Source organism: Ceratina calcarata, unplaced genomic scaffold (genome assembly GCF_001652005.2).
Source record: "Ceratina calcarata isolate Rehan_Ccalc_2016 unplaced genomic scaffold, ASM165200v1 scaffold25, whole genome shotgun sequence".
NCBI classification, from domain to species: domain Eukaryota; kingdom Metazoa; phylum Arthropoda; class Insecta; order Hymenoptera; family Apidae; genus Ceratina; species Ceratina calcarata.
The window spans coordinates 89,592-113,547 of record NW_017147017.1 but is presented as its reverse complement, the minus strand read 5'-3'; the positions used below and the strand labels follow the sequence as shown (position 1 = coordinate 113,547).

General features: G+C 45.8%; 2 protein-coding genes across 11 annotated transcripts in view; one reads left to right on the top strand and one right to left on the bottom strand.

The window, feature by feature from the left end:
- The window catches only part of LOC108622924 (zinc finger C4H2 domain-containing protein), a 161,500-nt gene that overhangs the window by 123,412 nt on the left and 14,132 nt on the right, over positions 1–23,956 (top strand). The window lies entirely within an intron of this gene.
- Positions 21,077–23,956, bottom strand: part of LOC108622923 (solute carrier family 22 member 21) — a 14,057-nt gene continuing 11,177 nt past the window's right edge. For all 5 annotated transcript variants that reach the window (XM_018021064.2, XM_026811853.1, XM_026811854.1 and 2 more), the window contains 3 exons: positions 23,431–23,743; positions 23,179–23,363; positions 21,077–23,062 (listed from right to left, as the gene is read on the bottom strand). In XM_018021064.2, coding sequence (XP_017876553.1) covers positions 22,886–23,062; positions 23,179–23,363; positions 23,431–23,743 — 675 coding nt within the window. In that variant the 3' untranslated portion in view covers positions 21,077–22,885. The remainder of the gene's footprint in view (positions 23,063–23,178; positions 23,364–23,430; positions 23,744–23,956) is intronic.

Here is a 23,956-nt window from a genome sequence, read left to right as displayed (position 1 = left end):
AAATTTGAAGAAAAGTGCACTATTTTTAATTAAAAATTGTCGATATTTCAAGAAAAAAGTTTTTTTTATTTTTCCGAGATTTTTCCAAGGGGTACATTCAACTAAGCGGTCATGTTGTTGATTGTACGTTCTTGTCATACGCAAGAATCAATTATTTGTACACTTTTTGACACAGTGAACAACCTATTGTCTTTTCTTATACTGTGATGGAAGTATCTTAATTTGGGAATGGTTTCAGACTACCCGATCGAGTAGTGAGTATCCCATTATGATAGTCCAATTACGGAGTATTACCTCTTGCAAGTTGAAGTGTTTGAGGAGTAGTGGCCGCGGCGGTGGCTCAATAGAACACTCGAGGAGAACTCGAAGACCCTTTTACCGTTCGAGTCCTGTCCGATCGTAAATTATGAACCACTGAATTTCCTAATTAATTCGCCCTTTCGACTCGCTGCCCCGCCGTTCCATCGAAACGGCTCCCTTCCTCGTTTTCGCAACGCACGACCCGTTTCATGCGACAAATCGAGTAACCAAACGATCGGTCCTTAACGAGAAACGATCTAAGAAAGGTCGTTATTGGATTGCACTTATGTCCTCGATTATTTTCCCTCGAGTAGGCACCTATATCCACACGACAAACCGCGGAGTATTTGAGATAGGCGTATTTTCTTGTCGGGCCACGTGTTACGATAAAAGATAAAATCCTTCCCCGAAACGTCACCCCTAACTCGCACCTGTCGCGTTAATCGAATCAACTGACCCCGAACAGCATCGAAACTCCATCAATTCCGTAACTCGATCCCTCCGAAGCTACCTCCGAAACCAATCCACCTTCTACGGCAAACTGACACATATCCCAGCCGCAAAGCTCCCGTTTCTTTAGCTTCTCAAACCGGAAACGTGAATTCCCGGCGGGAAGGCGTTTCGCAGATTAATATAGCCTGTAGCCGATGTATCTATAGAGCGCAGACTATAGAGGGTGACGACGACGGTGGCGGTGGTGACGCAATCAGGCGGCCTCTGCTCGCGGGCGAACGCGGCGTGATTAATTAATCTCAAATGTCGTATCGAAATTTCCGAAATTACCGGATACAGTTAGCGTTTCTGGCGCGGAACACACCTGGTATTGAGCAACACACGGACGTAGTAGTCTGGAAGGGAGGTTCGAAGGGTTTCGCTCCGCGAATCGAAGGAGCCAACGTACATACATCGGTATCCGGACTCGCGCTTAAATATTAACAGTGTACTCAACGGATACATTAGTAACGCGGGAACAACTTGTATACACATTGCTCGGCACACATACACGCGTCGGAGGTGGCTAGAGTTTATGCGCGCACAAGGATCCCCGTAACCATTTCTGGGAGAGCAGAAAGACGACGACGACGACGACGACGACGACGACGGTTGAATCTCGGTTTTAGCTAGAACGTCTAGAGCCGTAGACGACTGGTCTGAGGGCGGTCGCAGCTTGTGCGAACCGGGACCGTGGTAACAAGAAACGTCAAAGGAACTCTTGGCAAACGGCTTAGAAGCCACTTTGTGCGCGCCATCGGAAACATATATCCTACAAACCGACAAATAACGGTGGGTAATCGCTACTAGTATCGCTCGAGCTCACCGTTTACCTTTGCCCTTTACCGGAACCCGTCAAATTAAGAATTCATCAGTCAATAGTATAACGCTGTCCGAACGACGACCACTTCGATCGACTCAAGAGCCTCGAGGATTTCTGCATTTGAATCGACTTGATTCGCGTATAAAAGTGTTGCCTGAAAACCGGTATGAAAACCGCAAGTCTAGCAGCGGTCCCAGAAAATGCCTACAAATTGCACGCAATCCCTGAATTATACAGAGGCTTTGCGTGCACCGCGCACGAAGTTTTGTAGCTACATAATTCAGTTATCATAAGCTATGCCGCTTAAGTTATTACCACCGCCAGATGTCTAAAATTGCGGTACACGCGTGTATATTTCCCGCCGGTTACGTTACCTACGTTTCGCAAGGACAGCTTAATAAAACAAGCCCGAGCCCTACTCTAATAAAATCATCGCGTCTCCGCGTGCGCGTCTACATGCTTAATTGCAAATACTAATATAGCCGTAATCAGCCCCGCTGCCACCGTTGACCATTCTCCTTTACGAGTGTCTTCGCTCTAACAAACGTTGCAACGAGAGCTAATATTTTGCTCCCCAATTTTGTGCCCGCGTTTCACCAGCGTGCACGTGTCTCTTGAAAAATGTGTACCGCGACGCGAGCCTCACGTTCAAATAATCTCCGCAAAAGAGATTTTAAGTAATTACACTTTTCCAAATCTGAATGACTTGGAACATACATTTCTTCAATTCTCCTCGTGCAATTATAGGCCCGAACGAAACGTTCGCCAATTTCCTTTGTCAATCGTACAACGCGAGCACGAAACGATTTTTTACCCGTTCTCGGTGAGTGACGTCGAAACGAATTTCACTAATTGCCAGTTTATTGGCTACGTGGGAAAGACCGGAGACGAATTATTTGAGGCAAGGCTACGGCCGATCGTTATTTGGTGTCGGTATTGATTTCATCGATGCGTGTCGCGAGCCGGCTATATCGGTGACACTGCCGGCTCTGCGAAACAACCGTCCGGGCCGTCTCATTAACCCGCAGCCGCTGCTGGCCGTTTTAATCTTTCTACTTTCATTCCGTGCACAACTCCCTCGCCGACTCCATACGGAGCGAATGTCTATCCGAGTTACACACGACCCGACTTAATTTCATTTGCTACAAGGATCACTCGGGTACATGGTGTTCCAGTCCCGTCGCCTTCTAGATCCTCCTGCAGGATAAATATGCCAGGAAGCTGCCATCTCGAAAAGATGGCGCGTGTCGGAACGATAAGCATGCAGTCTCGATACATTAACGCTTGCTGCCATTCGAGTTTATAGAATCTACCGGGTTTGAATACCGCTCTACCAGGAAATAATGTAACGACAGGATTTAAAATACTTTTTATACCGCCATGGAATTACCTCGAGAAAGTTCGAACCTCCTGGCAAACTGAAAAGAAGGAACTGTAAAAAAAGAAGTACGCCGATACTCTTAAACCTTTCGAATGGCCGGGGGGTCACGCGAGTTCACCGGGCGAGGTGGAATCAAATGGCCTCTGAATGCTCGGTTCTCCTAATGAAGCTTCTGAATACCGCGGGGTCTGCGACTCTAACCGGAAGACCGATGCACGGCCGTCGCGGTATTAAGAAAATAAACTTCTTTAAGCCAAGAAATGCCCTCTCGTTAGTTTCCCCGATGCCAAAGGGAGCGAGGGGGATATAAGTATATACTATATTCTGCGGTTTGAATGCAGCTTCCCAAACTTCGCCGCTCGAGTCTGTTCTTCTTCTTCTTCTTCTTCTTCTTCTTCTTCTTCTTCTTACAAACTCGGGCAAAAAAGAGTCGAAAGTAGTTTACCGTCTGCGGATGTAAAGGATTGTATGGAATACTCGAATCGATCTTCCTTGCAAGGGAGAGCGGTGTTTTTTGTCAAGGAGAGGATGAGAGAACATGCCAAAAATGATGGAAAAAATATTACTCACCGATCATTAACCGTACCTCCTCTTCTTCCCACATCCGCGCCTGAGTCTTGAATCTAACTAATAAATTATACGGGATTGACTTCGCAAATAAGCCGGTCGAGAAAAGGGACTAAGAGAGTCGATGGAAAAACCGCTTGTTTGTCGAGTACGAAAGGTTAAAGAGGAGAGAAAAATTAATGGCTCGGTCGGTTGCATGGACTTAAAGATGGCTAGCTACTAATTAAAATTGCTCTGCCCAGAAAAACGAAAGGCCGCTAGTGATAACTAGGAAACATTCTCAAAGCGATTATATCGCAAAGAAAGCTTTTACCCCGTCACACGCTCAGACATTTAATTAGAAAAAATAATAGCTTGAAGGAAAGCTTGCATAAACACTTCACGCCTTCGAAACTTAAGAACCAAGAACATTTCCTCGCTATCTACTAATTATTCGTTTCATTCTTATGAAACTAAAACACAATTTCTTTTTACGTTGCATCAAGTTCGATAATTTTTCACGTTACATAAATTAAATATTCTTTGCTCTCGGCTCGCTCTCTGAAATTATGCAGAAACACGGGTCAGCCGTAAAGTGAATGTCTCGGAACTTCATGCCGAGCTCGCTCGGATACGATCTCAGGAAAAATTCCTTCGACCTAACTGTCTGTAATCTTAATTGGGTTCCAGTGCTGAGAAAAAAAAAACTGAAGTATCTACCACTGTTTCACGAAATAAATCACCAGAAGGGAATGAATGATCGTTCTCAGTCTAATACAATTTTATTGTCAAGTCTTAGGAAATCATTGACAAATTCCATTCGGATAAGGGGAGGCGTGGCGTTGAGTTTCGTTCTCGCAATTCACCCGTTGACGACACCGAAACTTCAGCCCCGACACCGTCGTCTTTTCGGTTCCGTATATTCCTGTTTTCATCCCCCGCCACCGCCAAGTCATGAGGGGAATGTTACGAAGTGGAGCATCCCTTTTCTACCTCCCATACTTCAACGATTCCTGTGTATCGGCCCCTCATTCAGCTTCCCTCCGTTCCTGCCCTTTCTGCCCTTTCCGCCGCGTAGCTTTGCTCTCGTTATACTTTAGCCCTCGTGCAACCCCGAAACGTTACGCTTAGTTTGATTCACCACGTGCTACCAGCCACTTGGCATTTCTTCCCTTCTCATCTCATTCATCCCATCTTTTATTCCACAGGCCTGTGCGCTTTTTCGAAAGTTAATTGCAAAACGATCGGCAATCGATACAAATTTCGTTTGCAATTTCTAAAGCAAATACTTTAGTGGTGTTAAAAGTGTATCGAGACTCCGAAAACATTAGGCAAACTTGGCTTTAATGCGAGGTTAAATACTCGGGTATAACGTTTGGTCGGATAATCAGGTTTCATTTTTAACGGACTCGTCGTCGCTTTCGGAAACGGGAATCACTTTGAAATGCAAACAAAATTAGAGAGAAAAGGCAGGCGAGAAAGGGGCACACTGGCTTGAACGAAAAGCGAGACTCTCTGAGCGACACGGAATTTCTGGAATTTCCAACCCCGGCTGCTTTACATATTAACTAATTCCGCTATCTGGACCCGGCAACTTTGGATTAGACGATTCCCCAGTTAGTAATACCGCGTAATGCGATGCAATGTTCGAGGCTGATTGTAAGTCCACTCATAGACGTCGCGGTTAACATTCAGTTAATTAACGAAAAAATTGTCACATCATCGTACGAAATAAAAATACTTTTCTTTTTTCCGAGATCTCTTAATACGAGTTTTCGGATATACGTCTGATTGGGAGGTATGCTGACGATTAAAGTACCAAAACGATCATGAAATCCATCATCCTCTCGAGATTGCCGGCATCGAGCTGCCTCGCGCAGGACGCACGTGAACTGCGAAGGTTAATCAATTCCAGACGCGGCAGCGTTTCCGCAGACTTAATTCGTGGTTCGGCGCAGGGGGGGGTTGGTAGCTCGGCACACACAGCCTTTCCCATTATTATCCCGACGTACGGAGGGTTGGAAACGCACCACAAGGGAGTCTGACGCCGCGAGCTGCCTTCCAAGGATGCGAGGCAAGACCCTCTCGCGTTCTCTCCTCCGCGCTGCGGCTGGGCTCTTCAGATTCAACTCCTTCTATTTCCGAGTCCCGGGCTTCGTTGTAGCAACTTTGTTCTCCGGAGAAATTCCCCGTAGCGCTATCTACATATTTGATGTCGCCTCGTCCACTCCGCTAATGCTTCTCGTTAGAAACTTACCGCTTACCTGCGCGACCCGCACGACCTGACACCCATATGCTCTCTCCCTTTCAACCCCTACCAAGAATGCCCGCGTCTCCCTATGTTATATAAGATTTTTAACTTGGACAATCGGCTTGCAGATTTCCTCATACAGAATTTAATATAAAAATATTCAATATCGACGCAATGTGTGCTATTATAGTTTTCAATTTGTTTCACTCGATTCTTATTGTCTTAAACGGAACCTCTCGTAGGCGGGGAGGTTCAGATCGCTGGGGGAAAGAAAAGAATAGAGAACATAAAAAGCGAAGGGTAAAAAGAAGCACTGCTTCGCTTTCTTTGCTGCGACAGAGGGTCTTTTTGTACTCGTCGTTATCCACGTGTTATTAAATTATTCAATTCCGTTTTTCCCCTCATCTGGTTTCCCAATGTTCCAATAACGAAAAACTCCGATGTTGCGATAACAAAACAATCGGAGAAAGACTAGAGTTGATGGGAATCGAATACAAACTCCCCAGGCTCGAGCCGTTCCTCGTATTCGCGTGTATTCCGTTTCGTTTCGCGGAAAATTGTTAGAAACCGCGAAAGCGGAAAATCTCTCTGCTACTTTTAACCGTAGTTTATCCTCGCGGCATTTAATCGTTGCTACGGGCGATGGTAATGTTCTCTAAAAAAATAATAACGTTTGCGTGTACTTCGGACGGGTTAAGTCCTATTATTTCACGTCGTATGCATATCAGATTCCTCTGTTCCTTTTCTGTTTTTCCACCCGCGATGTTTTCGCGTAACAACCTGTTTTCCTTTGCGATGTCGTAGCTCCTCACCCTCGCCGCGTGTCACGGTGAACATCGAACAAATGCTCTTTATTTTCCGGTTGAATCGCCTTGACGCGCGCGTCTCGTTCGCCCATCGCTCCTCTGCCGAGAAATATCGTTCGTTCCTAAGAAAAAACAAAGTCTTTTCAACGCCTCGCGGACCACAGTTGAATTCACCGTTAATTAATAATCGTTCATTCTTCAAAGAACAATTCGGATCTCGAATGTGCTCGCGTTATGACAATTTCTTCCTTGCTTCTAGCGAGAATCCTCTTAACGACTCGAGAAGTTTAGATCCGTACAAGTTTCGCAGAGAATGTTCCATTTCGAACAGCTGAAGACATTCGGTAGCAAGTCCCACCGCGTGCATCGTTTGCATACCATTTGTTCAAACTCGTAACCTAAATCCTGGCAAGTGTACCGACGAGCTGTGCCATCCTAACGTACCACTAACGTCGATGGGAATGAGAATTTATTAACGGAAATCATTTCCTCTAACGTTTTATCGTTTCCTAAGTGACAGGGCAGGAAAATCCGCGGTGGGTACGAAGTTCAACTACCACGGCGACGGCTTCAAGTTTTATGCAGTCTTTCGCTCGTTGCCGTACGTCGTTATTCACGACGAATCTCCATAGGGCTCTAAATATCTTAACAAGTTTAATACCTAGGCCAGACTGGTAATTTTAGCGAAGGGCCCCCGCGGGACGTGAATTATTTTCAGGCAGCCGCGACGTTACGCACTGTGATACGACGCGATTTCTTTTCCGCGCTGCTCCAACTCGCCGCGGTCACGTTCACTTTGATCGCGGTTGATTCTCGTTGAGATCAACCACTATTCCGTCCGCCGAAAACGCGAGACCGCGGTATTCAAACCGAAAACTCTATCTTCCAGTTAGTAATTTATTCATTGTCTTCGAAGGTAGTTTCCGCGGGAGTTTCCAGCTCGTTAATTAGTTCCCCGTTTCTGTTGAAAAATTCACGATCTGCGTTCGAGAAAACAAGCGTTCTAGATTTCCATTCTAAATTCTAACCACCGCGCTACCGCGGAGATACGTGCACGCGCATGTATCAGGGACGGATTCCCATCTCGTGACAGATTAACTTCTTCGCGCGTGGCGAATCCTCGCTATGATATATCGCGTTCCGCGGATTGAATCGGAAGGATATCGATCATCGCGTTAAGTAGCTTTCACGGTACAGGGGACATCGGATCTGGACACATGTGCAGAACGAATCGCCGCAATTTACCGATGTGAATCGCTGACGAATAACTAGGGAAGATGCTAGAGGGTTGTCGCGTACAAAACTGTCCCCTCGAGTAGCCCCGGCTTCAATCTGGATGACGCTCCAAAATTTCTACTACAGTTACCCCATTTTACTGACGTTCATGCGATTTCATACGATCCAATGGTCCCACTAATTTTTGCCATTTAACGATGGATAATAGGAACGTTTATACGGGAAATTAATCTCGTAAAGTCGTCTAGTTGTGATTCGGTTCCTGTATTCGCGGATACTTATTAGGTCAGATTGAAAGAAAAGTAGAATATCTGTGAAGTATTTTGGTGAAAAATGTGAAAACGCAGAAGAACGAAAATTGTTCGGGCGGAAGCTGTTAAAAACTCCGGATCGATCTGGCAGGCAGCAGAGGAAGAGTGGGGGATTAACGAATAAAAGGGTGCACGCAATTGAGCACGAACGACATCGAATTTCGTGACCAATAAGAGCGCAGTATCAGCCGGGTCGGGAAGCAACTGCGAGGCAAAATAGCGGAAGCAGGGTAAGCTGCGAGAGACTGGAGCGGTGTTAAGTAGCGACAATAACAATAGGGACGCGGCGCGGAAAGAACGTGTAATGGGAAAGGAGATAACGTGATAAGTGGAAATAAAACGTGGGTCGGTCAGTTGCGTCGCTTTTACACGGTTATTATCGTCGAAAACGGGGAACCCTGAGAGCCACTTTCCGTTCCTTGCTCGATGGTGCAATCTGAATCAGGCATCGATCGAATATCTTTTTTAACACGACTATTAGCGATCTTCGTCGCGTATTAACGAAGTACATTTATTTTGTCAGAGGCGTAACGCGGTACTTCTTATAACCAGGAGCACTTCCCTTAGCTGGTTGTGCGAAATTCATTCGAGAGCCACGAATTTATAAATATTTATTTGACGCTCCACGGAATTACCGGAGCAAGGCGTTCTTGGTTTTTCACCAATTTTCCTCCGACTCGTATTCGTTGGTTTCTTTTCCCGCAACTTGCTGAAAAAAATTCTGACTTCCGATTTAATGCGGCTACTGGGAACGCTCTTCTCTCGTTAGTACATCGTTGAAACCGCTGTAAAGTCAGCCGCGGGTTCCATCGACTATTAAATTCTCATTAACGGAAATGTAGTGGACCAATTAAAGGTAGACGGGAATATTTAAGTGTCGCGGGCCGCGTTTAATTGATCGATACCCGAGTTATAGCAAGCTTATACTCTTTGGAATTATCATCGGCGCGCCTGTACTGTACGGATTTTCAGGAAATATGCGTTGATAGGTTCTCGTTTCGAATAAAGCGCATTATTACGTATTTACAATAAAATCCTGGCCAATAATGATCATCGATAATTTACATAACGCGAGCCCTATCGTTTCCCCAAACAGCGTAATTAATAGTAATCACGCATATACATTTGCATATTATTCAGAAACGTATGTTTCATTCGACATTTACCTTCGATAAAAGAGACTGCGTGTTCCCATGCCTAGGTGGCAAAAAAAATGACGATGATTGCGCCCTTCCTATACCTCGCCGGAAATAATTATCGCCCCCGCATCAAATGGTTCCGCCTAATTAAGTCGGTCAAACCTTCTCCGCAGCGTGAATCATTTCTGGCGGTAACAGCGTCGGGGTGGTAGGTGCCTGGGTACATATTCGGCCATCTGTGACCACTTAACCGACGTCGAATTATTATACCTGTGTCACCGGGCCTGGAAATCGCCCCTCCGCTTCGTCGGTCATTGTGCGAAACCGGGGGACCCCCTGGACAGGTTGACTTCCGCCACCGGACCAATTGCAACGTCATTTCAGCATCCCCCTTGGGGTTGGTTTATGGCATTTTATTATAAACGACTCCTTTTTCGATAGCTAATAGCCCGGAACCCGGAACGTACCGTATCCAAGAGTCGAATGCGTTTCTCGTTTCTCTCGTCACGTTTTTATCCACGGTCCTGACCATTTCCGCGCCGCGTTTCCTGCTGCTGCTATCTCGAACGGCGGAAACTTTCCCTATTATTTTTAACGTCTCCCGAAAAGTTTCATTTGCGGTAGAATCGTTTGATCACGCGGTTTGATACTTGTTTGTAACCGTGGATTTGTAATCTTTTAGAGTGAGCCCACCATTAAATATTTATACTCCTCATTTAGTTCGACAAAGTCCAGCTAATCGAGTAGATTGTTGCATTAATCCCACTCTCCGTTCTATGTCTACCGTAACTAACTGTCGAAATTACCTACGAAATTAGTAAGCCAGACTGTGTTGTTACATCCTCATCACACGTGAATAATGTTTATATGGAATGAACGAACGGAAAACAAAGATTCGAATGCAAAGATTTATTCGAGCAGCAAAGCCTGAACGTTGCTGGTAGTAATAATATGTAGGTAGTTGTTCTTTTCGTTATCTTGTTATTTTGGGCGCGATACGTATTGAGCGTGGCGTGCAGGAAAATCGAGTTTATAATTCAATAACAACGCGGACCTCGGCTTGCCCTGGCTCATATTATTTCTGCGGGAATTCGATATCTCCGCGGCTTCCCAGGCAAACGATATTCCGTTGCACGTTCAGAGGTTGAACGCGTGTGCTACGATGTACCATGGTAGCAGATACAGATCGCGCATCGATTCGTCGTTACCAATTAAAACATAGTTTCCATTATTTATTTTCTTTCTCTCGTTCACGTGTGCAAATATAAATTATGATATCGCAATGTTTTCAAATGTACATACGCTTTGTCAAAAATGATTGGGAATTCGAGCGATGAATTATATATTGTAAATCTGCGTCGATTGCAATAATGCCAGAGACTGTCAAATGGGAATGAGATTTCATTCTGATATAAACTCTCTCGCGGGCATAGGAAACGAGAGTTGCATGCGAGTGACGCGTTCATATGGTGGAGAGAAGAGGAAGGAGTCCCATTCGAGCGACCACATCAAAAGCTCGAGGTTTCCACGAACGGCCATTGGGAAGCGAACTCCGCGCGCCTCGTTTTACGCAACTTTTCCTCGCAACCGACTATTCTTCCCGCCTCGGGACCACCTTTGGCCGTCGCCGTTAAAGCTAACGCGAAAATTGTCCTACGTAAATCGTCGCGTCTCAACGGAATGAGAGCAGAAAAGTGTGGCTCGCAAGGCTAAAGTCGCCGTCTTGAACCGGTCCGGTCTGTTCTAGCCAACCTACGGCACCTTTCTTCGAATAACCACGGCGAATTTCTTTTATTTTCAGTTCTATTCTCCTCCTTCTCCTCCCACACTTTCTTTCTCCGCGGAGAAAATTGTGGCTCCCTCGGCCCTGACCGGAGAAATTCTTGCGGTTCCCCGAGAGCTAAAAGATTTACTTAACTACGGTTCCTCCGTTTCCCGGCTTGTTCTTTTGATCGTCCGGCCTGGCCGTGTTTTCCACCCTCACTCTAGAGCGGAGCTCTACCTACCTCAGCATTGTTTTCCTCTGTACGGCGACGCGGAGATTACGTCCGCGGAGTTAATAATTACGAGTCTCCGGCTGGAATTCGTGCGCAGACTCTCGGTTCGATGGCCTTTGGCCGAGCTAATTTCGAAGTTGCTTAAAAAAGTTTCGCCAAAAGGCCTCTCGACATCTATAGAGATACAGCTATAGATCTCCTCGGCGGAAAGATGCATTCAGCTTTTACAAGCAATAATCAAAAAACGTAAGGGTTGCTTCCGCATGAAAGGATATTCGTTCTATTCAATGAAATTATATTGTAATTATACGTAGCGAGATTTCCTAGCGTCCTTCCGGGATTAATCAAACGATCCTTGATCTTTAAAAATTCCTGTTGAATAAAAATATCGCGCGGGAAGCCAGCATCGCGTAAAAGCGAGGACAAAATTAATTGAATGATCGCGGAGCCAATTAAAATTCTAAACTTACGGAGGTTGCGTTCCACGGAATGCGTCGACGGAGCAGTGGTTGGTCCGCGAGACAAATTGTCAAAGTCAAACGTTTATGAATTTTTTCCATGGGGAACTGTACCCGTCCGCGTGTTTTTCGATGGCGCTTTTTGTTCGTAAACATTTTTCACCTTTATTCCCTTTGTCGTTACGAGTGGGTAATTGAAAAGCGCGTGATTACTTTTACCTCGCGCCAGCTTCTCGATGGCCATTACGCCACGGCCAGGCCAGGCGCACGACGACGCCACTTCACGCGCGCTACGCGATCGCGTTATCGAATTTGTTTTCGAAAACCTATCAATTGCGTAAACGTTCGATCTTGTTTCCGTTCTCCGACCATTGTCAACTTTTTTTGTTTTGTCACCCTCTTCTCGCGTGTTGTTTGTCGGGGGTCCTCGTATCATCTCGTTTTTCGAAAACGCTACACTCCATCCAGGAGTTCGAACCCCGCGCGGATACATCATTGTCCATTATCGTTGCCATTTTTATTCACTCGACGGTCCGATTTCAATCTCGCCGACTGCCGCGTTTACACGCGCTTTAAGGAGGAATAAAATCCGTTCAAAACGTGCTGAAAATCACACATTTACCAAAAGAGGACGTCAAAATTGTTCACGTTTGTCGTCGGCCACGCGAAAATTTAATTGATGTTTTCGTCGCGTCGCAGCAAAACAATGACGCTTTATGCGTCATGGTGGGCTTTGTCGATCTGTCGCGGCACGGTTGAGACGAACAATCGCGAATACGGACAGAGGGTTGAAACACAGGGGTGGTTTTCGTCCGCAAACGATATTTTTAGTCGCGTTCCGTAAACGCGACTTTCATTTCTCGAATTAGTACGAAATTAATATTTAATAAAGAATAACGAAGCGGCAGAGGATCGTTCGCAACGGAAATATTTTTCCCGTTGCGAACGATCATTCGGGTAAAAGTAGGTAGCAGTGAACGTGACGTGCCACCAACGCGACGCTTTACCATTTATTTTATTTTTTAAACGAAATGTAATCAAATTCAAATCAAAGTAAACGAGACGCAATACAAAAATTGAAATTCGTTGCACGTATCCAATTACTTAGAAAGCAGTGAAATTTTTTTGGCGTCGGGAATCATCGAATTTGGTTAATATGAAATTTTCTTAATAATTTCATAACTTATGGAAGCGATGATTGATCTATCGACAACTCGTACTACAGATTTGTTGAACCCCGTGTGTAAGCAACGCCGATTCGGCAAACATCGGGTCGTGCGAATGATTAACTAAGGTCGCCGAGGCGGGGGTGTCATGCAAATGGGCATTACGTATTCCTAGTTCATTGGGGACCGATCATTAATATTTGCGGCCTTTCCCCCTCCCATATGTGGCTTTCGGAGACTCATATATTATTACCGATTGTTAATGTGCACGCATTATTTATACCCACACACATCCCCATGTTCGGTCACACTCTGATGCATCCTAAAATCGATACAGATAAACCCGCGATGCAGGTCGATAACTTCGGATTAAGCCTAATCGATTTATCGCGTGTATTCCCTTTGCGCGGTCGAGATTTCCCGACGAATCGCACGGATTTCCCTCGTCGATGATACTTTCACGATGATTCACAGATACGAATAATCAAAACGGAAGCAAGTTTCATCGAAACGCGGCTGTCCAATTGAACGATTCCACGAACCGAAAATATGAAACTCTTGCTCAAAGGGTTGCTCTTTTCAAATTGGACTTTTTCAATCTTCTACTCCATATAAACCTATTGGAAATCACGTTCAAGCCGTACACATTCAAAGTCAGGGTTCAACAAGAAGAATGATGAATGTGTGCACTGATCGATGTATCAGTAGTAGTAAGTAGTAATAATCGAAGGGAATACCCGGAACTCTTGGAGTTTTCTTCGGGTGGAGGAAAGTGACCGCATCAAAGCGACGTCCGCTCCATTTAATGCTCACATTATTGACCTTATGCTTAATATTAACGAGGCGATGCGGTCAGTCGGGTGAGCTATACGTACATATGTAGTTATGTACGTGTACAGGAAGGCATACAGATAGACGTAACTAGCCGAAGGCCGTTAACCTCCTCATTTGCAGCGCTTTGATCCAACCCTACTTTCCACCGTTACACCCCTCGCGTGTCCCGCGCCGCGATCGATTCTCGAAATGCTTTAGCTATCGAGGGGGGGGGGTCCCGCGCTAACTAATGTCCCCCGGCTCGCGGGCTACGATATAAAACGGATCGGCCGAACTGGATTTGATTTGCATAAATAATTGCGCACATATCATCAAGACACGGCCGAAGCTGACTAATTAGTAGCCCGTTTCGCGCTTGCGTGTCAAGGTGATTACCGGTCCGACAACGGCAACGTTACGAGAGTCAGAGCCAAATCCAGAACCAATCGGAACCGTTCCGACACTGAAAATGGAATTACGCTCGAAACCAAATTTACCGGCGGCACTCGCGGGTTCCGACCAATTTGTGGTTCACCGTTTTAAACTTGCGGTTCCCGCGAAATACGTGGAAAATTGAATAAGATCAGACAATACAGAAAAGTATTATTGCGAGCCCGATTGCGTTTCCATCTGAGAATGTATGTAAAGTGACAGAGTTCCCGATAAAGTAAATCGTACGTAAGGCATGTATCCGAAAGTTAGCCGTTCCCTTTGCGCTTAAGGAGACGAAGAAGCAAAGTAGCATTTCCGGGTGAATCACGTCCCGCGTAGCAACTCCGGTAACGGCAACGAGATTACCTCGATCCAGCTTATTCCCGGTCGAACTTGGAGATCGAACCGATCCGGGGCAGATAGATTTCTCGAGTTTCGACGGAAGTACTTCGTTGACACCGTCGGGGTCATTCGGATCCGAAAACGTTGACCGAGAATCCGCCTCGCGGTAACGATCCCGGATTCTTTCCGGCAATCACGCGTCAAATCCTTCGTCTATTATTCGAAGGGGAAGCGGAAAATAATCGCGAGAACCGGGCCAAGCCGGCACAAAGGAGACCCGAGAAATAAAAGGGAAGAGCCATCGTAGCGTCGCGAAAAATACGAACGGATGACGCAAATCATCCGACGCGATCCGTTTCGAGGATCGTTAAGGAGAATGTGCCGTGATCCACTTGCCCATCGTTAAAGCTTAACGAATTTCGCGACACTCCGTGGTTAGAATGTGTTGAAAATCCGGGTCAGTTATGAAAGGATAGAAGCATAATCGTGCTCTTATTCAGTATACTATTTCTACGAGTTTCTGGGGCTTCAACAGCAATACACAAACACACTTTACGATATACAATACATCTTTCGTATCCTATGAACGTAAAATACATCGAATGTTTCTGAACAATAAAAACTTGTTGATTGCGAACATAGTGGAGTGAATAAACTAGTACAGACTACTCGAATAACAATTCATCGAGTCGCCGTTAAATTGGTTCACCTCGTTTCGATCCCGATAACTCGTTAAAAGAGTACCTGAACGATAATTCTCATACTTTGTATAATTGCCAGTTAAATAGGTAGAGTTTGATATTAGCAGAAAGTCGAGGGGCCATGCGGGTGGAACGAAATAAAGCGAGCTCGAAGTTTTCCTCCCGCTTTTCAGTTGTAAGTTTTCGTTACATTTAACAGGGACCCCGAGCTGGTAGTGTATTCGCCTTATATATAGGAGGGAAATACAAGGAAGGAAGAGGATTACCTTAGGTACTTCGGTTCGTTATCGTTCAGGTTCCCAGGCCGAATAATTAGGAGTACATAGTTTCAAGCATCCCTTTGCTCGTAACAAGACAGTAAAAAACCAAGTATTTATTCTTAATCACGATAAAATTGACAAAACTAAGATTTATTAAAGAGATGTTCCATAGAAATAAATATACTGTTAAGAAATAGAGGGGCTCTGGCCAATGTTCGAGGGAGACGTTCCATTTGAGGGTTGCCGACGCGGACCCGCCGATAAATCCCGTAATCCGACGTGTCACGTTAGGAATACGAATTTCTCGTGGCGCGGCGTCGCGACGCCACGCTATGCCCAGAGAAAAAGATTGCACTGTTTTTATATTACCGACAGAAGCAGGGGGAAAGAGAATCCCGGTGGTGGTTCCACGTAACGTAACGCAGACAAATTACACGAGGCGAACCAGACCAACCCCCTTTTAACGTTTCCGCTACCCTAGCGTGTGCGCGCACGTGTACAGACCGCTCTATAATTGGCGATACGTGTGCCGCTCACAATGCGACGGGACGATTCCTCTACGGAGGAATGAAATGAACAGCGTTTAGCTTATTTATGATGCCATTTTTCGGATTGCCCGTTTAAACGCGAGGACCATGGTCTCCCTTTCGAGAACGGAGGGAGATCATGGTCCGATCTTTCATCTGAATCAGATTTTTAACAACGCGACTCGACTCCCAATTCGAAGACTCGTACGGTTTGTCAGCCACAAGAGATCATTTCAATAATAAATGATCACTCTTAAGGAAGTAGTACCGCCGAAGAACTGAACGGAAACTTGTTGCCTCTTTATATTCGCGGGAGTTGTTAGCGTTAAGTAAGTGAGAACAAGGATCTACAAAAAGTTTTGGACGGCGACAGTTAAGGTGGCGGGCATCATCGAGAACGTGGAGAAGCTCGTCTGGCGAGGTAAGGCAATCTCCGTGGGTCACATGCAATATCGGAGCTGCTCATTAGCATGATGTCTACTTAACGAAAGTCCGGAATTGAACGCAGCGAAGGGTAATCCTCCGGATGCCGTCGCGATGACCCAATTACCGCACTCGTAAAGTGCAACGGGGCGGGACGTGAGCCACATGAAAGCCGTGAACAGCCAGAAAGTTTGTTAGTCTCTCGTAGTCTTTCGACACGTTAAGAGGCTGCGCACGCGGCCCTCCTCTTCCCGTTCGTAATTAGTTAAGCCGGCCTCTTAACGATACTTGAAACATACACCGACGTATCTCGGCGTGGAAATAGTAATTATTTACGGAAGCTCGTCGAACTAGGCCGGAAACGTTTATCGATATCAGCAGGAATCACGGTGCAAACGAAAAGCGGCGGACGTGTACAAGCCCGGTCGAAAATTTAATTAAATCCACCGTTAAGTTTCCGGTATTCGAACCCGATCGCGTTAATTCGATCCTGCAAGCAAATCAGTTCTCTAAGTAATTTCATCGATATCGGAACGGATGTTTAATGGTTCTCAATGAATTTCCAACTATTTTTTACCCCCTACCTGTTCCGTTTCTTTGCTCCAACACCTATCGAACGAAAACGAATTCCCAACGAGATTCTACTTGATTGCGCTTTCACCACTGTCTAACTGTTTTATTTCCCTCGCTAAAACTCGTTGCGCTTCCTTTCATTTCACGTTCTACGGTTCCGAGAAATATGTATATTGCGAACAACGCGTATCCTTCGTCGATGATTTAAATGAAACGAAGAGTCGCTGGACGGAACCGATTGCCATTTTCGCAAAATTACGCCAATAACCTGTCCGATATAATGTCCGACTTCGGCGTATCAATTAGCCAGAGCAACAACGCCTGGGAACCGTAACTCGGCCACGAAGGTACATAGATCCACGATTGCATTAGCAACACCGATACTCTGCCGTGGCGCGGCGGCGGGGCTCGGCGCACCCGTTGAATAATGCACGAGCTGACATTTCGTCCAATAACAAACGCTCCGTTATTCCATCGTTATTCTCGCCGGCTGGCTGGCTGGTCGTTTAACCAGAAATACGTAGATTTTAGATACCTTTTCGGGTCTCTGTCTCTCCCGCGGGAAATGCACGTCTTGTATAAATTGAATCGAAATCGACGGATCGCAGACACCACCCGGTGACGAGTTTCACGCCCTCAACGGTGACACACTATTGCGGATTACCGAACGGAATTTATGTTTTCGTCGAGGGGGACGATAACTTTCTTTAACGCTTTAGCGGGCTTATCATATTTGTACGAATCCTCGATGCTAAGCCTGATAAACGAGCCACTGGGATTTCCTCCTATATAAAGACCGCGAACTCCCTTTTTATCGGTGCGTTCCGTTTTGCGGACGCGGGGATCATGCAGGCCACCGTCGAAAATTTGATTGACGAACGTATATTCGAGATTTCGATTCCATTGGTCCACGTGTACCTGGACAAAGTTATCGTTTCGATAATCAGTTCTTTTAATGCAAACGCAGACCGTGAAAAGCTGCATTAGCTAATTATTCTGCGTGGCAACCGGAACCGGAAACACTGCCAGACCGTATGTTTCGCGCCGACCGGCGATATTAATAGCGACGCGCGCGTGCCGGTTCGTTTAGTAAATTATAGATACGGGGGACGGTAACGCGGATATCATCGAAATTTTCGCCACACCGGGGACCAGTAATAAGATAGATCGACATTATGTAACCCCGTAATGAACTGACGTGTTGTTAATTACAGTACTGCCGCGCTGGCGAACATGGACAAGCCGTGCACGTTAGCTCGCGCGATTTCATTTCAAACTATCCACGTCCGACCGTCAAATCACAGAGTTTATTCTTTCGATGAAAAATTTGCGCGGTACCAAGAATTTGACACGGATGAAAATTAATATTCAGGTGTTCATAAAATAATTATTTACGTGAGTAAAAATTGATGTCCCTGACGAGAATTTGCAAATCCTGCTCTTTTGTCAAACAACTATGTACGCAAGCACGCCGCGCGATGATACCTGAACACCAGGAATCTCTGGTACAACCTATGGAGCTCGAAATTAGCTACTTTCAACCATCTTCCAGCCGAGACGAATGGCGGGCCGTAGCGAGCTAGACAGCTGGACTAATACCGTCTCGGTGGAGCTGGTCCTAATGGAAACCTAGGACAGCCAGAATCCCGGCTTCGTCTAATTTATTTGTCGATGGTCCGGTGGCTGCACGTTTGGACGGATTCCTCGTCTCGGAAACCCTTGGGGAAACTGTAGGCAACCGTGGTGGCAGCTTGTTCGTCGCTTCTGTCGGCCGCGCTTCAATCGTTTTTCCTCGTGCGTATACCGCGCGCTGGAAACTCATTAGAGCAGAGCGTATCGAAATCGTTTCCAGAAAAACGTGAAAGTAACGTGTTCCGCGATTCACCGGCCAAGTTAATCGCTTGATCGGTCCATTAAAATCTAGTCTTCGCTGCTCAGCGGTGATAATGCTTGTGCCTAATACTTAATGTGTATATGTGTCTGGTTCCCGGTGATTTTTACGACTGCGTTTCCGCTTGATCGTGTCCCAGAGGAAAAATCGACGTTCCGTTTAGCCGTGAAACGATGATGGGATTCAGTCCCCCGAGCCGACCGATACGCCAATCATTTCGTTCCGCAGCGTCACCGTCCGCGTCACGAATCTGAAATCTAGATGCGCAAGCTGATTTGCTCGACGCCCCAATATCCCCGATTCCCTTAACGCGGTCAGAGGAAGTTCTCCACCGTCCCGTGTACCTCCTCCGGCGCGGTCGACGGATGACGTCGCGCGAGCATCATTCGCGGGTAACGTGATTGATAAGCGACCGAGCCGATAACGAGAGCATTAAACGCGTTGCGATGCGTGGCGATAAATCAAAAACAGAACAGCTCCGTGTTTTTCGCATGTTCTTCCGTTCGGCCCCTTGACACAACTGCTTTATCGTTTGTACTTTGCACTGTGATATATTAATTGATTATTTATTTAATATATCATTCGAGAAAGATACGGACGTTTTTTTATTTAACAATTTGCTGCGATATTGTTAGCTCGTTTCTTATCCGGTTGTAACGGAAGCGTGGCATGCGTTTGGCAGGTGACGGTGGAATTGTTCTCGGTGGAAAACGTTTTTTCCCCCGTACAGGGAAAAACGGTCGCGGCCCGTGTTTTCATTAAATCGTCGCCCATTCCGGCGAGCGGACAAAAATTGAACTCTTCGGGGCCAGCTGTTCCGCGCCGTGTAACAACGCGAAACGATACGCGGTCCGCAACGTTAATCGCGCGAGCTCGTTGCCAAAAAACTGTGCCAACGTGCGAGAAACAAAATCGCTTTCATTTCACGCGCTAATAAAATCCGTATCATATTTTCGTGTCAACGAATCGGCCCGCGCGCCGCGCCACGCCGTCGGCGCCGCACCGTCTGCGGGAAATTGCTATCAATTTAATCGATACTTGTACACGCTTTCCCGAGAACTGACCGTTACCACGTTGGTCCCGAAACCAACGTGAAAATGTGACGCGGATTTATCGTACCTTGGCGATCAACCAAAATTCCAAAGATCTCGAGGGACTTCGGAAACTCCATTGCGATAAAACGCATTTCTGTATTCATGCTACGTGCGTACGTACACATCGAGCTTAGCAACGAACTTGAAAACGTGAAATCGAAAGAACAACCAGAGGAAGGAGTTCCATTCGACGGGATGGCCTTATATCTCCTCTCTTCCGGTAACGACATCGATAACAGTATCTGAACCAGCATATAACTCAAACGAGAGACCAACGCAGTAGCGTGGATCCTCGAACAAAGGGAATGTGCCTCGACGATTCCGAGCCTATCGATTCCCAAGCCTTTTCCTTTTCCACGGGAGATTATTCGCGTCTGGTAACCGGACTTCCTTCGTTTTTCTTCCTGTTGCTATCGATAAACGAACCTCGGTGGATGTAAAACGAGACCTTCGGGTATGTAGTTAATTCGAGACAAAGGTGGGAAACGGGACGCGCAGACCTGTGTATCTTCTGGATTCGTATGGTTCGAACAATCAAAAGATCGAAACCAAAGTATTCACCGTATATTGCATTAATTAAATTCCGTTTTCATGACTTATCCATTGAAAAAGTATCACGTACGTTTGCAATAGAGGATCGTGTAGCCGCGATCTAGAAAGTTTTATAGTCCAGGCGACGAAATTCAATTATGAATATTAATAAAATAGTACAATGGTCTCCTCGGTTTTGTTCTTGGCTCGACTGCGCTAATGAACGACGTCGCGTTCATCCTTTTCATCGCCGTGCTTCGGTCTTATATTTGGACGGCGAACAAATTAAAGATAATTGTTCACACAAGAATGGCGTATATTGCAATAAATTCAATGTTACGCATACGTTTGAGAAGCGACAGACTCGGAAAACGCGTGAGACGTATTCGACGTCGGCGAATGGAGAGCGAGGTAAAGTACGCGCATTTATCCTGTCGCGCGTTATTGAGATTTTCATAATGTGGGAGAACGATGGCGGACAACGAGCGGCAGGGTGCATAAAAGGGGAGGACGTCCGGCGCGCGCGGTTTCATGAATAAGAAAAAAGGGAGCGGGGACGAATGCGAGGCGGCGAAGATTTGTGGACCGGGCAACAATATTTATTACGAACCGTCGAGTCATCTGTAAACATAAAATAACCAACCTTGCGTGGCGTGCAAGCACACGTACCGCGGCGTGTGTGTGGGTGCATGCACACCAGGCCCTATTGCATCGGGCAAGCTCGCTTCAATTTTCCTTTGAGTTGCAACGTACGCGCGCACCGCGAATTTGTCAGAATGAAATATCTAAATCCCGGTGCGCATTAAAATGTTCTCCGGGGGATGGAAGCGGCGTTACACGGCATTAGCCCTTTGATACCTGGTCGCTGAACTGTCTCGTCGTATCTAACTCTTTTATGCTCCACAAAAGCCAACTTTGCCTTGCATTTCCTCCAAATGAAACCAAATAATGACAGTGTGCTTTCATTTAGCCGAGTCTCAGGATATTCGCAAGCGTCGATGTTCTTGGCTCACATTACATATAAGCTTGTCGATCTTTTTACCGCGCAAAGTGGGATAGAGTCGGGTGGGAGATGAAAATCGATATTAACAATTCGTAACTGTTCATGTTCTATCAGAATTATGTGTCTCACGTAAATGCGTAGTTGAACTGTTACACGAGTATCTAGCGTAGGTATGCATATTCTTATCACTAGCTCCACTAAATTACTTGATTGTGCTACAATTCGAGTGTCAATATCGCGATTCTCGCGCGATGGAAGAAGCCCTCTGCGGCATCAATGTTTCACGCGTGTATGTACAGCCGTGGGATTATTCAAGTTGATGAGAGGAACCTTCGTTATATGTATTTACATGACATTACGGTTAATACTTGGTGGCAGCAAATGATAATACTCGTCCGGAATATGTTGAGAGTTATAATAAGCAAACAAAGTAGGATTTCCATCGCCGCGAGCATCATTCTTAATACAATTATTCTGTAATTATTACCTAAAACAGCATCGTGGCCGTGCGTGAACGAAACGATTGTACTATTTATACGCGACGGTGTTTCCACTGCTGAAACCGTCTATCACGGTTACAATGTCGCGTGAATGTAATATAAATATGCGTGGAATTAAATTATGGCTGTTATCTTCGTCTAAACTAGTCTAAACGATGTGCTATCATGGCACGGTGCTCTATGCGTCTTGATCCTCTTAAGACCAAACGATTTCGCAATGTACTTCAAGAATTGCAGTCATTTTTTGCAAAGTAAACTACGTTAAATTCTGTCTGGATAATGCATCTGGATAATGCATCCCGGAAGAATTAAGTCTTAAATTGTTAAATCAGAAATACGAAACGATGCCAGACATAATTACCGACTAATACGCGTTTACGAACATGATGCAGCAATACTGTGTAAATACCTGAGTACAGAGTATAGGTAATTATGTTTTCCCGCCTAAACGGAGGAAGCATCATGCGATCGTCTGCGTGTGTGTGTAATCTATTGTACGTAGACGTCTAGACGACAGATAACACGGGCGCGTCAACGATAGCCTTAACTGGCAGCAATAAGGGATAATTAGCCGCGTTAAAAATTCATTAAATGGACAGCGTGCGCGAGAGAGAGAGAGAGAGAGAGAGAGAAAGATGGAGAGAATAAACAGAAGGCGTCCCTCATCCATTTACTATGCGGAATAGAAACGATTACTGTTATTGTCCACTGGCACTTTGCTTCCTCTGATAAACAATTTCGTAGTTGAATCTGAAAGCGTTATCTGTTTTTCAAAAGTTTCTCAATCGACAATCATCAATGCAACTTTTAAGAGCCATTTCTCCTATCCGTCTCCTCTCGCATTTCTCTCTTTCAAATTTGAAACGCGTCGCGGTGTATATTCGCCTCTTTAAGACGGCGAATCCTGCGACTCCTGCCTCGTCTGCACTTTCCCGATGTTCTCTGCCTCCCACACCGTGTCCGGAAGTTTCGTTCCCAACGTTTCCGGGAAGAACAAGGACAGCAGGCCCGCGAACAGACCCATGCATCCGAACAGGATCAACGGTAACGCCGGCATGATTTGTGCCTGCGAAGAGAACAAACAATCCTTTTTTGCGGGGAATGCGCGAACCTCGGTGTCGAAGATATCACGGCGAGCAACAAGCGGTTAGACGTTCCGCATTCTTGCGGTGGCCGGCTTACCAAAAGTGGAGTTTGCGGCGACAATATTGACCCCATGCGACCGGTCATGCTGCAGATTCCAAGGAGGGAGTGTCTCAGGCTCGTTGGGAACAGCTCCGTGGTGTAAATGTAAACCGTGGAAAAGGACATCGTGATGCACCACTTGCCTGCCATGTACAAAACCAGCGGCAAGAAGCTCAGGGTACCTGTGGACGTACTTCATTTCTGTAATCCGTAACTGAAACGGTAAGAAAGAGAAACCGAATTGTGTACCTGACGGTACGAATTGTATGGCCAAGCAGAAAACGCCGCTCAGTAGGAAAGACGAGGAAAGTGTAGCCTTGCGGCCTATATAATCGGTCAGGAACCAGGTCAAGAAGTAGGCCGGGATCTCGACGACGGCGACTAGTATGAAATTAACGTATTTGTCACCGGCGAAGGCTACGGAGTTCAACGACAATCCGTAATAAACGAACGTGTTCGTCAACCAGCAGAACGAGCAGACCAGCAGTCGAGTCAGTATCACCGAACTTTTCAGAACTTCCATCACAGGCGATTTTTTCTTCGGCGCTATCACTTGTTCCGTCTGTAAGATAAAATACAATGCCTGTTAAATTGGTGCAAAAAATGATTGCATTGGTCGCAACGTACAGTAAAAACTTCGAGCGTACCTGAAACATTTTAAGGATGTATTGGCTATACAGTCAATTCCAAAAGTTTATACACTTTAGAAACGCATTTTTTAAAAAGAAATCAGACGTCGGAAGAACATTGCTAATAATAAACAACAAAAAAAAAT